We start from the raw sequence: 12,296 nt of genomic DNA, 5'->3' as shown, positions 1-12,296 counted from the left end.
CTAGAAAGGTGCCCAGCTCCCAGGATGGACGCAGCGGAGGCCCACAAGGCAGTCACAGTCACTGCATCACCGTCGGCCTTTGTGATGTACTGTAACGTAGCCACAAGCAAACGTTGGTGACTGCTGTGACTCACTGAGCTGTAACCCCTTCATGCAGACACTGTTTTAAAACCAATAGTCTTTACCCTGTATCTGGACCGTAACAAGACAACTCGTGACTGTGCCAACTTGTATCCCCTTATTTGTTTTGCAACCCCGAAGTTGGGGTGTTCTTGCACGTGGCCTCCTCAAGTCGGGGTGCCACTGCGTGTGGCCTTCTTGTTAATTAACGTGAGTCAGCCCAGAACCGGCCACCCTCGTTCCTAAGTTTCCTTGCTAGACCAACGCAGTTCTAATCAGAGTTGGCTGGCCTGATTCGCGCAGTAGCCCGAACCTTAAAAATCAAGTGAGCTAAGCGTGCAACCAACCCGCGCACGCTCTAACCTCATCGCCCCAAACCACTCTGCTCATGGCCCTGAGCTGCCTGCCCCCGCCTGACTGCTAGAAAGCACAGGTGTGAGGGCAGCCCTCCTGTCTCCACGAGGCTGCCTTTGCCAGAGAACCCCAGTGGATTCTCGGAATCCCACTGTCACTTAACTGTCTCCGGGGCACGTCAGACGAGGACTCACTTTCAACCCACATGACTGATACGAAGGTGACAGCAGGCCCCGCTAAGCCCTCCCCAGGGCCAGCCCCCTACACATCCAGCCTGCCTGGACCCCTCCCCAAGGCCAGCCCCCCACACATCCAGTCTGCCTGGGCCTGAGGAACAGGAGCCCAGCAGCACTCCGGTCCTGGGCCCCCCCCACACCTGCTCACCTTCTTGGTGTAGCCCATGGCCTTCAGGACAGAGTGGTTCAGAGTTTCCAGGGAGGCCAGGACGTCCTCGTAGTCCCCCATGTGCTCCACGAAGTAATCTGGGGGAAGCGCCACAGGCAGCTGAGCCCTCCCACCGGGCCCCCACCCCTGTCTGTGCACCTCATGCACCCCCCACCCCATCCCGGGATGGCCATCTGTGGTCCCCGTGCAGCTGGTACCTACCACACAGCTCCTTGGTGTCCACATGGCTGGAGAGAGACAGATGGACAGACACATACAGACAGGGGGTCAGTTGGCAGGCCTGTCCCATCCCACCAGCCCCACAGCTACTGCGTCCCCATGATATGGAAAAGGACCCAGCGTCCTTGGTGGAGGCCAAATTAATCTGGATGCAGAGAAAAGGTTTGCATGCCCTCTCTCTCCTCGCTTGGAGGTCTCTACCATTTACGTTGAGTATTGAAAGTTCTGCAGAACTTTTTCCCCAAGTCCTGCAGAAAGGAAACCAGTTTAATTTCGTGTAAACGAGCATTTAACAAATCCTTTTCATCCACCTAAACTGTTTTGGGCAGAAGGCCCCTTTAACATTCCAAGGAGCTAAAATGTACTGAGCACACTTGGGGGATGCTAGAGAGAATAACCTAAGGGTCTATAGAGTTTTGACCTTCTGTAATGGCAAGTCTCTCCTCCGTTCCCACTCACAGTTAAACTCTCAAACCAGTACCTCCTCCTTCCCACCGCCCAGCTAGCTGGCCTGCCACAAAGCGCACTGATTGACGGCCTTTTGAAGTGCCCCAGGGGCTGGCACCCTCAGAAACCTCTGTCTGGCTTTGCAGACCAAGCCCTTCTCCCCTGACCTACGGCCTGAAGCCATTTCCCCTAGGAACCTCGAGGGGATTTCCCCGCAAGGATGCTGGTTCCACCTGCTCTGCCTGGCCCCCAGCCCAAGCCTCTCCATGCATCCCGGGTCGTTCTCAGCCCTAACATCTGGGTCCCTTGCAAATCGGCCAGCTGGTAGCTCCTTGTCCAGTCTCAGGAGACTCTAACTTATCCAATCTCAAATCTGCCCTAAACAGCCCCCTAGAAACTCTGGATCACCTGAGTGGGCCCAAGGATGGTAACCAGGTAGGGGCCCTAGTCCCTTCTCAGGATGGGGCTGGCCCTCACCCTGCTTCAGGAATCCCATGGAAAGGGCTGAGCTTGGAGGTAAGGCTGGGAAGGGTCAAGGGTTCCTGTGAGTAGAATGTGCTTTTTGCAGTGATGGGTCAGAGCTAGAGTTTTGGTTGACTCTGAGATGCAGGCTTGGGTTCTCATGGATTTAATCAGGTGTAGGTTTGAAAGTAGGGTTAAGGGTTAGTATTTGGCTGTGGCTTGGTTTGGGATGGCGGTTAGTGTTCAGGAAAGAGCAATACCACAGCACACATGGGCACTGGGAGTAAGCATAAAGCCTAGTGAAAGGTAGGCATTAGGGCTGGGGTTAGGGTCAGAACTGGGTTGACTTAGCAGAAGGATAAAGTCATTGCCAACTCCCTATTTTCATTATCTTGAGCCAACAGTGCGAAATCTAGCATTCCCCCCTTGCTTGGCCATGTGTGTTCAGAGAAGGAAAACTTGTGATAGTAGCCAATGCAATACCGATTTTCCTGCCCAGAGTCACCCTGCAGCGAGGGCCTTGTAGATCTGACTTTTGGATGAATGAGTCTGGGGACTCTTTAGGATGCTGGTTGCCTACAGGAGTATGGAAAATGGAGACTTGCTAGTGAATGAGATGGAAGATGCATCCTCCACAGACCCATTCAACACCCCCGATCCAGGGACCATGTTCCAGACTCACTTGGTGTTGTCGGAGTCAATCGTGTGGAAGAGATCTTCCAGTTCCTTCTCATTGAGGACGCCATCTGCAAAGAAGAGCTGGAATTCCTCCAAGGACAACTTCCCATCATCTGTGAGGAAGGAAGGAGGGAAAGCAGTTGGTGTCTGCACAGATAGGACTGAGGAGGCCAGCACATACTCGGTCCCCAAATCCAGGAAATTCCCAATGAACAGATAAACTCCAGCTCAGATAACCCCTGCCCGCCCAGCTAATTCCCAAACTAACAGATAAACTCCAGTTCAGATAACCCCTGCCCGTCCAGCTAATTCCCAAACTAACAGATAAACTCCAGTTCAGATAACCCCTGCCTGCCCAGCCAATTCCAAGCTAATAGATAAACTCCAGCTCAGATAACCCCTGCCTATCAAGCTAATTCGAAGCTAACAGATAAACTCCAGTTCAGATAACCCCTGCCTGCCCAGCTAATTCCCAAAGCAACTGTTCAACTCCAGCTCAGCTAATCCTTGCCCACTCAGCTAATTCTTACACTAAAAAAACCCCAGTTCAGATGACCTCTACCTCACCTAATTCCCAAACTAACAGACTTCATGTTAGATAACCCCTGCCTACCCAGATAATTTCCAAACTAAGCAGACAACTCTAGTTCACAGCAATACTTGACTTATTTAGCTCATTCCCAAACCAACAGACCAACATCTGTTCACAGATAATTCCCCAACCAACAAATACAACTTTAATAACCAGTTTTGCAAAGAACTGTGCATTTTAAACGTACTCAACAAATACAGAATATCTGCTCCCTGCCAGGTACTCTTCTCTCATTAATTCATGCATATACTTGGGCTATTTAAGGCAGCCTTGCCCAAGGCAGCACCACCAGTGAGGGATAAATGCAAAGCTGGGTTGTCTGATTAACCACCATATACGATTGCTTCCAAATGCCCAGAGACTCTTCCCGCATTGAGCTCACACCCCCGCACCCCCAAACCTAGTACCCAGCTCCTGACTCTGAGAGAGGGAATGATGTTACTCTCCTCTCCCCGCTGCTGCATCCACAAGGCCCTCCCCCGAGGTAGCCCTCTCTTGGGCTGAACTGAGAGGGCTGCCAGGTGTTGGCACAGAGTTCTCATCTTGCCTCTTCTCCCCAGGCCATGGATAGAGCTGTCAGATGCAAAACCATGAGGGAAGGAGGCACTAGGACTAGCCTGGGCCCAGCACTGCCCCGTCCTTGGTCTGGGGTGGGCGGGGGCCAGGGGGATGGGGAGGTGGGCTCTGTCAACCTCCATGTGGAATGGACCCCACAGCTGATAGCTGCCCCATCCCATCCCTCTCTCCCCTCTCCCTCACTCTCTTCTCCCTGCACCTGGTGGATGCTGCCGATTGTATCTGCTGGGGACAATGCTGGCCCCAGCAGGAAGGTGTAGTGGGTTAGGGTCCCACCGGGCTACTGCGGGAAGAGGTTTGCAATGGAACATTAGTGACCCCAGGGGAGGTGGTCCCCAAGCTACCACCCTTAGCTCTTCCCACTGGACACACCCTCCAGGCAAAACTCAGCCAGCCGAGCCCCAATCCCTGCAGCTCCCCCACCTCAAGGATCCAGAACATTTCCCACTCCTTAACGGGAACTGTGTCTTACAGAGACAAAGGAGGTCAGTGAGAAAGGAGAGTCCACGGCATTTCCTGGCCCCCATCCTCTGTACACAGCCCCCCTTCCATTACTCCCAACCACCAGGCAATGGAATCTGGGTGCCCGTGTAAGGACCTGTGCTGGTCTACACAGCACTTCACACCGATGAGGGACAGCGTCTCTCCTGGAGGGGAGTCAGCCTCCAGCCACGGCGCCTGAGCTGGGAGTGGAATGCAGGCTGGGTTGGGGGCCCTTCCGTCCCCTCGGGCCGTGCCCTTGCGCAGGGTGCCTGCCCAGGGCCGGGGTGCTTGGGGCCCAGAATGGAGGTGGTTACTCTGCAAAGGCGCCAGGGTTCCTTGTCTCTGCTCCTGGCGGCTCTGCTCAGGGAAGGGCAGGAGGACAAGCTCTGGAGAAGGAACCTGACACCTTGCCCTGGCATCACCCCACCTGCCTCCTCTCTGGTCCCATAAAGTATAAAGGGTCGGGACGGGAGGGAGAGAGATCAACATGAGCGTGAGTGCACGTGTGTGCTTGGGGGGCTGAAGCAACACCCCAAAATGCCCCCAATGCCCTGGGCCATATCGTAGCATCACGGAGGGAGAAGGTATTTGTCACACTCAAAAGACAAGACAAAAAAACTAGACAAAACCAACAAAACCACCAAATAAAAGAGCCAAAACCCAACTATGAGAATTATATAAACTCAGCTGTGAGATACATAAAATTTAAGTTGTGGTTCTTTTCATTTTGTAACAGAGGAAACTTGGAAAATGTCACTCATTTAGTCCTCCTAACAGCCCTACACTGTAGGTGGCACCTCACCCGCCTCTGACAAAGGGGTAAACTGAGGCGCAACACAGACAGAAACGCCAACCCAGGCTTGTGCTCCTAAATTCGTGCTCTCAACTCAAAGTGGGGCATGAGCTCGTGAGGAGAGCTCCGTGCGCCTTCCGTGTAACCGGTGCCGGCCAGCGCCTCACCTCCCACGCAGTGGTCACTTCTCACACGGCCACTGCAGGGCCGCACGGAGGCGCAGGCCACGTGTGGACTGATGAGCCGTGTCTTCGCGGGCACGGGCAGGCCTAGCGGCCAAGGCCCCCTCCCCACCCCGTCTCCCTCCTGGCTCCCCGGAGCTGCTGGCTCCCACGTGGCCCCCACGAGCCTGCCCAAGCCCCGCCGCCCACCCCACTCAGGGAGAACAAACAGGCAGAGCGCGGCCCGCGGGGCCTCCCGGTCACAGAGCCCCCTGCGCTGACATTTATCCCGGATGTCCAACCACAGGCCTAATGAACGCGGATCGGCTAATGAGGGGACAAACGACTCCGAGCCAGACCTCGGGCCCAATTAGACAGGCGAGCCTGGCGTCTCCGCTTCCGGCGCGGAGCCGCTCACAGGTGTCCTCGCTAATGAGGGCGCCCAGTCTCGGGGCGGGTGACCTTTCAAATGCCAGGCGCCTCTGCACACCCGCGGGCCGGGAGGGGGGCGCGGTCTGGCGCTCCACCCGCCGCACCCCACAGCTGGGGGTTAGGTGGGCCATATCTCAGGCCATCAGCCAGGTCCAGTGTCTGCCACCCAGGGAGACAGGCTGCTCCCTGGGGTGCCCAGGTGGTGCCAGCAGCCAGCCCACTCCCTCCTCCCAGGGCAGGGTCCATGCGAGAACCGGCTCCCCCACCCAATCCACCCTGGCCCCTGGGGACGCCCAGGGCAGGCCAGGCACTTGCACGTGTTAAACAAGTGTGTGCATATGTCTCCACACTCACACCTGTGCCCCACACTGAGACAATATTTTGAAACTGGGCCGAGTTAAACCTGAACCCTGCCTGCTGCTACCCCACGCGACTCAGACTCTGTCCTGTGGTTTTCCTGCCCCACGTCTTGTTTATCGTCCAGCTGTTCAGCAGGGGGCTGTGCTCTCCTGTCCCAGCAGGGTCCAGGGAGGAGCACGGGAGGCCGCCAGCCTCCACCAGACCCCAAACTCCCCATGCAGTATGGGGTGGGAGTCAGGCTGCTGTTGACAAAGCAGTCTCCACTCTCCACTGATTTCTGCAGCCCGCCAAGCCCTGGCTCGGCTCTAGATCCCCATGCCACCCCTTTGGGTAGGTGCTACCCCCGCACTCACTTGCAACTAGGGAAACTGAGGACCCGAGAGTTGAGCAACTTGCTCGATGTTACGGGACTGCCAAGTAGCTGAGCCCGGATTTGAACCCTGGCAGCTGAGCTCCAGAGCCCGGAGCCTGCGACAGAAGGGGGCCCAGGATATGCCCGCCAGACCTGGGCCCCCACACCCGTGGACCTGGCACAGCCCCCTGCTGCCACACGGCGGAGGCTGAGATGAGTTAAGTCCCGAGGAGGAGGCCAGGGCTCAGCCTCTGTGGGGGCCACAGATGGAAAATGAGGGGCCCTCTCAGCTGTGCACAGCTAGCCTGCAGGCCTATGGGTGCCGGTGGGGCCCTCTGATAGAGGGCAAAGGTAGGCAAGAAAACCCACAGGTGCCTGACAGCGGGACCCCCAGTGCCACCCCCACTCCACTGCAGGCTCCTTATGGGGTGGGGGTACCTGCTTGTCAAGATACTCTCAGGTGGGCACATCGACAGTCAGCCACTCAGACCAGGCACACGTGAATCTGGACACTCACAGGCTTAGAGACCCTCACACAGACATGAAGTCAGGTGGCCACAGCCACGTCTGCTGCCCTGGTGGTGACACGCAGGGCAGCTCTCCCCCATGGATGAGCCGACTGCCATGCTGCAGACGTGTGCTGAAGGCATCAGCCCTGTTTGTGGCACAGCCCAGGGCACAAGCCCAAGTCCCCTCCCCTTATAACCCCCTCCTCTGTTGGGGTCTGGAACATACATGGTGACATCTCCTTGGCCACGTGCCCACAGCCCACCAGGGACCACTGACAGCCTGTTCCCACGGCCCCTTCAGCGCAGCTCCACAGGGTCCAGGCCACCCTCTGACCACCTGTCACACGTCAGCTGGAGCTGTCCCCCCACTACCCTCTCCCCTTCTGCCTCCCCTCCAGATGGGACCACTGGGTCCTTGGTCAGGAGAAGCCAGGTTGGGGGGCCACCATCACCCCCAGGATGGAGGGGCCGACGGAGGGAGACCCCCTTGTCACAAATGCCAGCTTCCAGCAGTGATGCCCAGGGACAGGGAGGGAGGTCGGGGTGCTGGGCAGGAGCTGCCACCTGGACCTCCAGGCTTTGCAGCAGGAGGACGGTGATGGGGTACCCTAGCGGAGACGGGGGGTCCCTGAGGACAGGCCCAAGGTCACACTGTCCCCTATTCTCCCCAACTCAGGCCTCGATGTGCATTCATTTCTAAATGAACACATGAATAGACATTGAGCGCTGCTTGATTCTCCTTAAAAAAAAAAATCCGAATGTCAGGCACAGGTAGGTCCCCTGGATCTTCCCAACAGCCCTGGAAGCAGGCGGGGCACAGGCTACCGCCCCCATCTTACAGATGGGGAAACTGAGGCCCCGAGGGGCACAGTGGCTTGGTTAAGGGTGACGGAGCTGCTTTGGGTCTGATCATGATGATTACGGCAGCTGAAGAAGCTGTAGAGCTATGTCATTTTACTTGGTATTTCATCCCTCCACACCGGGCAGGTCAGACAGGGCTGTGTAAACAACGTTGTCCTCGGAGAACGTGCCCCAGAATGGAAAAGCGGGGACTCGTGTAAACACACGTCCACAGTCCGGTCACAGTGGCCAGAAGGCGGCCACAACCCAAGCATCCAGCAGACGGATGAACACGCCAGGCAGTCCAGCCACACAACAGGACAGCATCCCCCACGCACACGCTCTGCCACATGCGTCCACACGGCTGGGCCTCAGAGGTGCCATGCCCAGGGAAAGAGGCCAGATGCAGAGGACGAGGAGACAAGTACCGTATGAGTCCACACAGATGGGTGCCAGGCCCGTGCATGGAGGAGGCAGGTGTGCAGCTGCCAGGGGTTGGGGGCCACGGGGGGAGGGGGTCCCCCGTCGGGGGTGATGAAAACGTCTTAGAAATAGTTGGGGATGGGGGCTGTGCAGCACTGTGCTGTATTAATACCACTGAACTGTATCCTGTAAAATGGTGAATGGTTGATTTTCTAATGTAAGCTTCGTCTCAATTTAAAAAACTGTTTTATTAAAAAAAAGAAAAGAAAAGCCGGGGGCAGTTGAGTGGTACGAAGTCCTTTGGCGACAGCTGCTCACGCAGTCGGGAGGCTGGGTGATGTGGGAGAAAGGTCTGGGGAGGTAGAGCAGAAACTCAGCTCCTTTGATGCTGGCTGGGCAACCCTGGGCCAGTGACTTAACCTCTCTGGGCCTCGATGGCATTGACAAAACAGGGGCAATAGCACCAAGCCCTCACCAGGGCAAGTTCTCGGCATCACAGACATCACCTCATTGAATCCTCCCAGCATCCCTATGAAGGATGAATTGTTAGAACCCCTACTGCAAAGATAGGGAAACTGAGGCACAGAACAGAACCACGATCTGTCCTTCTGACTTCAGAATCCTGTTTCCTGTAACCTTTAGGTTCAAGGTTTTTCCTGGCCCCTCCCCCCGAGCCTTCCCCGTACCACATCAGGCCCTCCCCCAGTGAGGTGGGAAACTCACCATTTTTGTCCGCACGGCGGAAAATCTGCAGAAGAGAGAAGGGCAGTGAGCCCCGGGCCCGGGAGGTGTGCTGTCCTCCGGTCGCTTCTGACCCGGTGCCCCGCCCCACTCCTCCGCCAGGAGCAGCTCCAGGCCTGGGGAAGCTGAGCCTCCCCTCGCCCCCCAGGAGGAGCCCCCGGGCTGGGCCCTGGGGAGGGGTGTTTCTCCCAGCAGCCGGCCGCGGAAGCCGCCGCCCACACTCCCTTCTGCGCTGCCAGCTGCCCACAGCCACGCCGACACACACGCGTGCACACACAGGTGTGCGCACATCATCCATGCACTTCACCCACTGACACACGCCCAGTCACAAACAACCCAGCTCAGAATTAGCATCCCACGGGCACACCTTCCACCACCACACACCCTGAGGCCCTCGGGAGCCCCAGTTTTCTCCGGGAGGGTGAATCAAGTGTGAATAGGGGCACCTAAGGGAGGGGCAAGGCCCAGGGAGCGGCTGGACTCGCCACGGGTCAGGGCTCGGCTGTTTATCAGGTGGGGTGCAGGGAGAAGCAGGCTGTCAGGAGCTAGGAAGGTGGCGCCTGGTGTACCCAGCAGGGAAGGGGGGAAGGGCAGCCCAAACGCCGGCCTCAACTCTCTTCTCAGGGGACCTCTCCTGAGCTGGGCGAGGCTGGACCAGAGGACGCTGTCTCCCGCATCCTTCCCAGTGCCATGCACACACCTGCACACACGTGGGGCAGAGCTGCTCCGTGTCCATCAAGGTCAGGCTGGAACCCCCAACAGGCAGCTGACCCAGCAATTTCTCCCTTTCTCCCATATGCCACAATCACCCGGGGAGCTTTTAAAACCCTCAGGCCACACCCCAGAACAATGAAATCAGCCTGTCTCCAGTTGGGCCCAGGTATCAGCATTTCTAAAGCTTCCCAGGTGCAGTCAATGTTGAAACCTGTGCACTAGGACAGCGCTATACAAAGGGGCGAGTTCAAGGACCAGTCTCTGAAGCATCACCTGGAGCTTGTTAAAAATGCTGAATCTCAGGGCCCCACACAGACTCAGAATCAGAACTTGCATTTTAAACAGGCACTTGGGGGATTTGTGTGCTTATAAAAGAGAAGGATCTGGGGTTCAGACTGGACCCCACATAGTTGAACTGATTTATTTTAGCAAGGAGGATGGAGGGGCAATGTCCTGCCCAAGGCACCCCAAGTTTTTCTGAGACATGGGGTGGTCTGGGTGGGGCCAGCTAAGGGGCACTGACAAAGGGTGGGGGGAGGCTTGTGGCCCTGGAGCAGAGGAGAGTTGCCCTCCCCATCCCACCTCCCTGTAAGCAGTGGGGGTAGGGGCCACTGGTCCTTATCAGGCCCCAGAAGTGGTCAGAGCTAGGCAGCAGCTCAGGGAAGGCTTCCTAAACACGCCCCCAGACCCCCTAGGGAGCCAGCTCCTGCCCTGTCCCCACCCCCCTACCCTTTAGGAGAATCCTGAGCCTGGCTCCCCGACAGGAACCACTGTGGCTGGGGCAGAAAAGGGGGCAGTTATCAGACCACCCCAGCCCCTCCTCAGAGCCCAGCCTGGGCATGCCATCGCCCTCCTCCTGACTGGGCACACCCCCAAGGCTGGGGTCCCAACCTGGGGATCCCCAGAGCCTCCCCTGAGCCTGGCGCCATTGGCCAAACAAACCCAGGGACGCAGCCGACATGTCAGCTCCAGGAATGTGCTCAGGCACTTGGGGGTTCCCGGCCCCCTCCCCCATTTCACAGACAAGGAGATGGAAGCTCAGAGCCCTCCAGAGCACCCCCCATCCCACATCGCCCTCAGAGGAGAGGACCCAGGGATGGGGCCGCATGGGATTCCCGGGAAGAGCCCGCATGGGTCTGCGGCCACCAACTCTGCAGCGAGCCCACAGGTGCCACAAGCGCTCAGGGCCCTGCACCCCCCCGCGCTGGCCAGCCCTTTCGCCGCGGACCCAGCTCCAGTTCCAGGAGAGAGCAGAGGAGGGAGAAGGAGAGGGAGAGAGGGAGAGGGGAAACCCAGGCTCCCCGCCCTCGCAGGGATCCGCTGTACACACATGCACACACCACCATGCACACACTCACAGAGACACAACTCTCCCAGAAACCCACAACACACTCTCACAGGCACTCCCAACCCCCGTCCCCAAAGCCACACACACACACACACACACACACACACACACACACACACACACACGGGACCCTCACTGGGGCACGCACACCTGCACCCCCACGCTGTCAAGGCAAGGTGTGGAGGGAGGGGGCTGAAGCCCCTCCACCTCCGAGCCCCTCTGCAGGGAGAAGTCTTCCACCCCCATGCCATCCACCCACAAGAACCCTCCCTCTCAGGGCAGGGGGTGGGTGGGAAGGTGGGGCAAGCTCCTCAGAGGGGTGCAGTGTGGGTCCCTGAGCGGATGGCGGGGTGCGGGTGGGTGAAGGGATGAGTCTGGGGTCCATGAAGTGAACTAGACCGGGTGGGAGACAGGGAACGGTGAAGGGAGTGGGGGGGTGGAATGGGGGAGAAGTCCAGAGGAGCCCAGGGCAGTGGGGGTGCTTCGAATCCTCTGGAAAGGAGAGGGGGAGGCAGGAGGTGAGGAGGGGGCTTCATTTTCAAAGAGGGGCTGGAGGAAAAGGGTCTCTCATCTGGGAATAGGAACACAGGGCTTCGGGGTGGAGAGGAAGGAAGAAGAGAGGCTGGGGCGGGAGGTTGCTGGGGGTGGGGGTGGGGGCTTACAAAAGTAGCAACTTGGATGGGAATGAAGGAGAAGGAGGGGCTGGCAGCTGTCAGGGGCTCCGGGTCGGGAAGGGACAGGGGTATAGGGTGGGGGGCAGGGCTAGGGAAAGAATGGGCGCTTGGCTAGACAAAAGTAAGGGGACGGCGGCCCGGTCCAGGGGCCCCGGAGGTCCTGACACAGGGACAGCGAGAAGTCGAGGGGGGTCCGGGGAAGGGAGCGGCCCGGGACGTGGAGGGGCTGGGGGCTCGCGTTCCGGGAGACGGCGGGAGCGGGTGAAGAAGGTCCTGCTCCGGGCGACCGAGGGCGATGGGCCGGGGGTCCCCTGCTCAGAGAGAAGGGGCCTGGGGGTCCCGCCGGGACGGGGCAGGGCCGCCGTGAGGCTCCCGCCGGGGGTCCCTGGCGGCGCGTACTCACGTCCAGGATGACGGCGGTGCCCCCGCGCGGCGAGGCGGGGCCGGGGCCGGGGTCCGCGACCGGGACGACGGGGGCCAGCGGCGTCCGGGGCTCGCCCATCCTGGCGCCCACCCAGCGCAGCAGCCCGCCCAGCGCCCGGCCCTGCGGCGGCGGCTCCCGGAGCAGCCTGTGCGCGCCGGCCCTGCACAGGCGCGCCGCCCGCTCGCACAT

The 12,296-nt window shown here is 58.7% G+C and overlaps 1 protein-coding gene across 1 annotated transcript in view; it reads right to left on the bottom strand.

Annotated features, from left to right (window-relative positions):
• The window catches only part of NECAB2 (N-terminal EF-hand calcium binding protein 2), a 31,796-nt gene extending 19,500 nt beyond the window's left edge, over window positions 1–12,296 (bottom strand). Inside the window, exons 1-5 of the mRNA XM_077133665.1 lie at window positions 12,087–12,296; window positions 8,930–8,954; window positions 2,690–2,798; window positions 1,081–1,106; window positions 859–956 (exon numbers count right to left, since the gene is read on the bottom strand). Of these exons, the coding sequence (XP_076989780.1) occupies window positions 859–956; window positions 1,081–1,106; window positions 2,690–2,798; window positions 8,930–8,954; window positions 12,087–12,296 (468 nt within the window). The remainder of the gene's footprint in view (window positions 1–858; window positions 957–1,080; window positions 1,107–2,689; window positions 2,799–8,929; window positions 8,955–12,086) is intronic.

This window comes from Tamandua tetradactyla, chromosome 16 (assembly GCF_023851605.1).
Source record: "Tamandua tetradactyla isolate mTamTet1 chromosome 16, mTamTet1.pri, whole genome shotgun sequence".
Taxonomy (NCBI): domain Eukaryota; kingdom Metazoa; phylum Chordata; class Mammalia; order Pilosa; family Myrmecophagidae; genus Tamandua; species Tamandua tetradactyla.
This window is presented reverse-complemented; position numbering and strand designations above follow the sequence as displayed.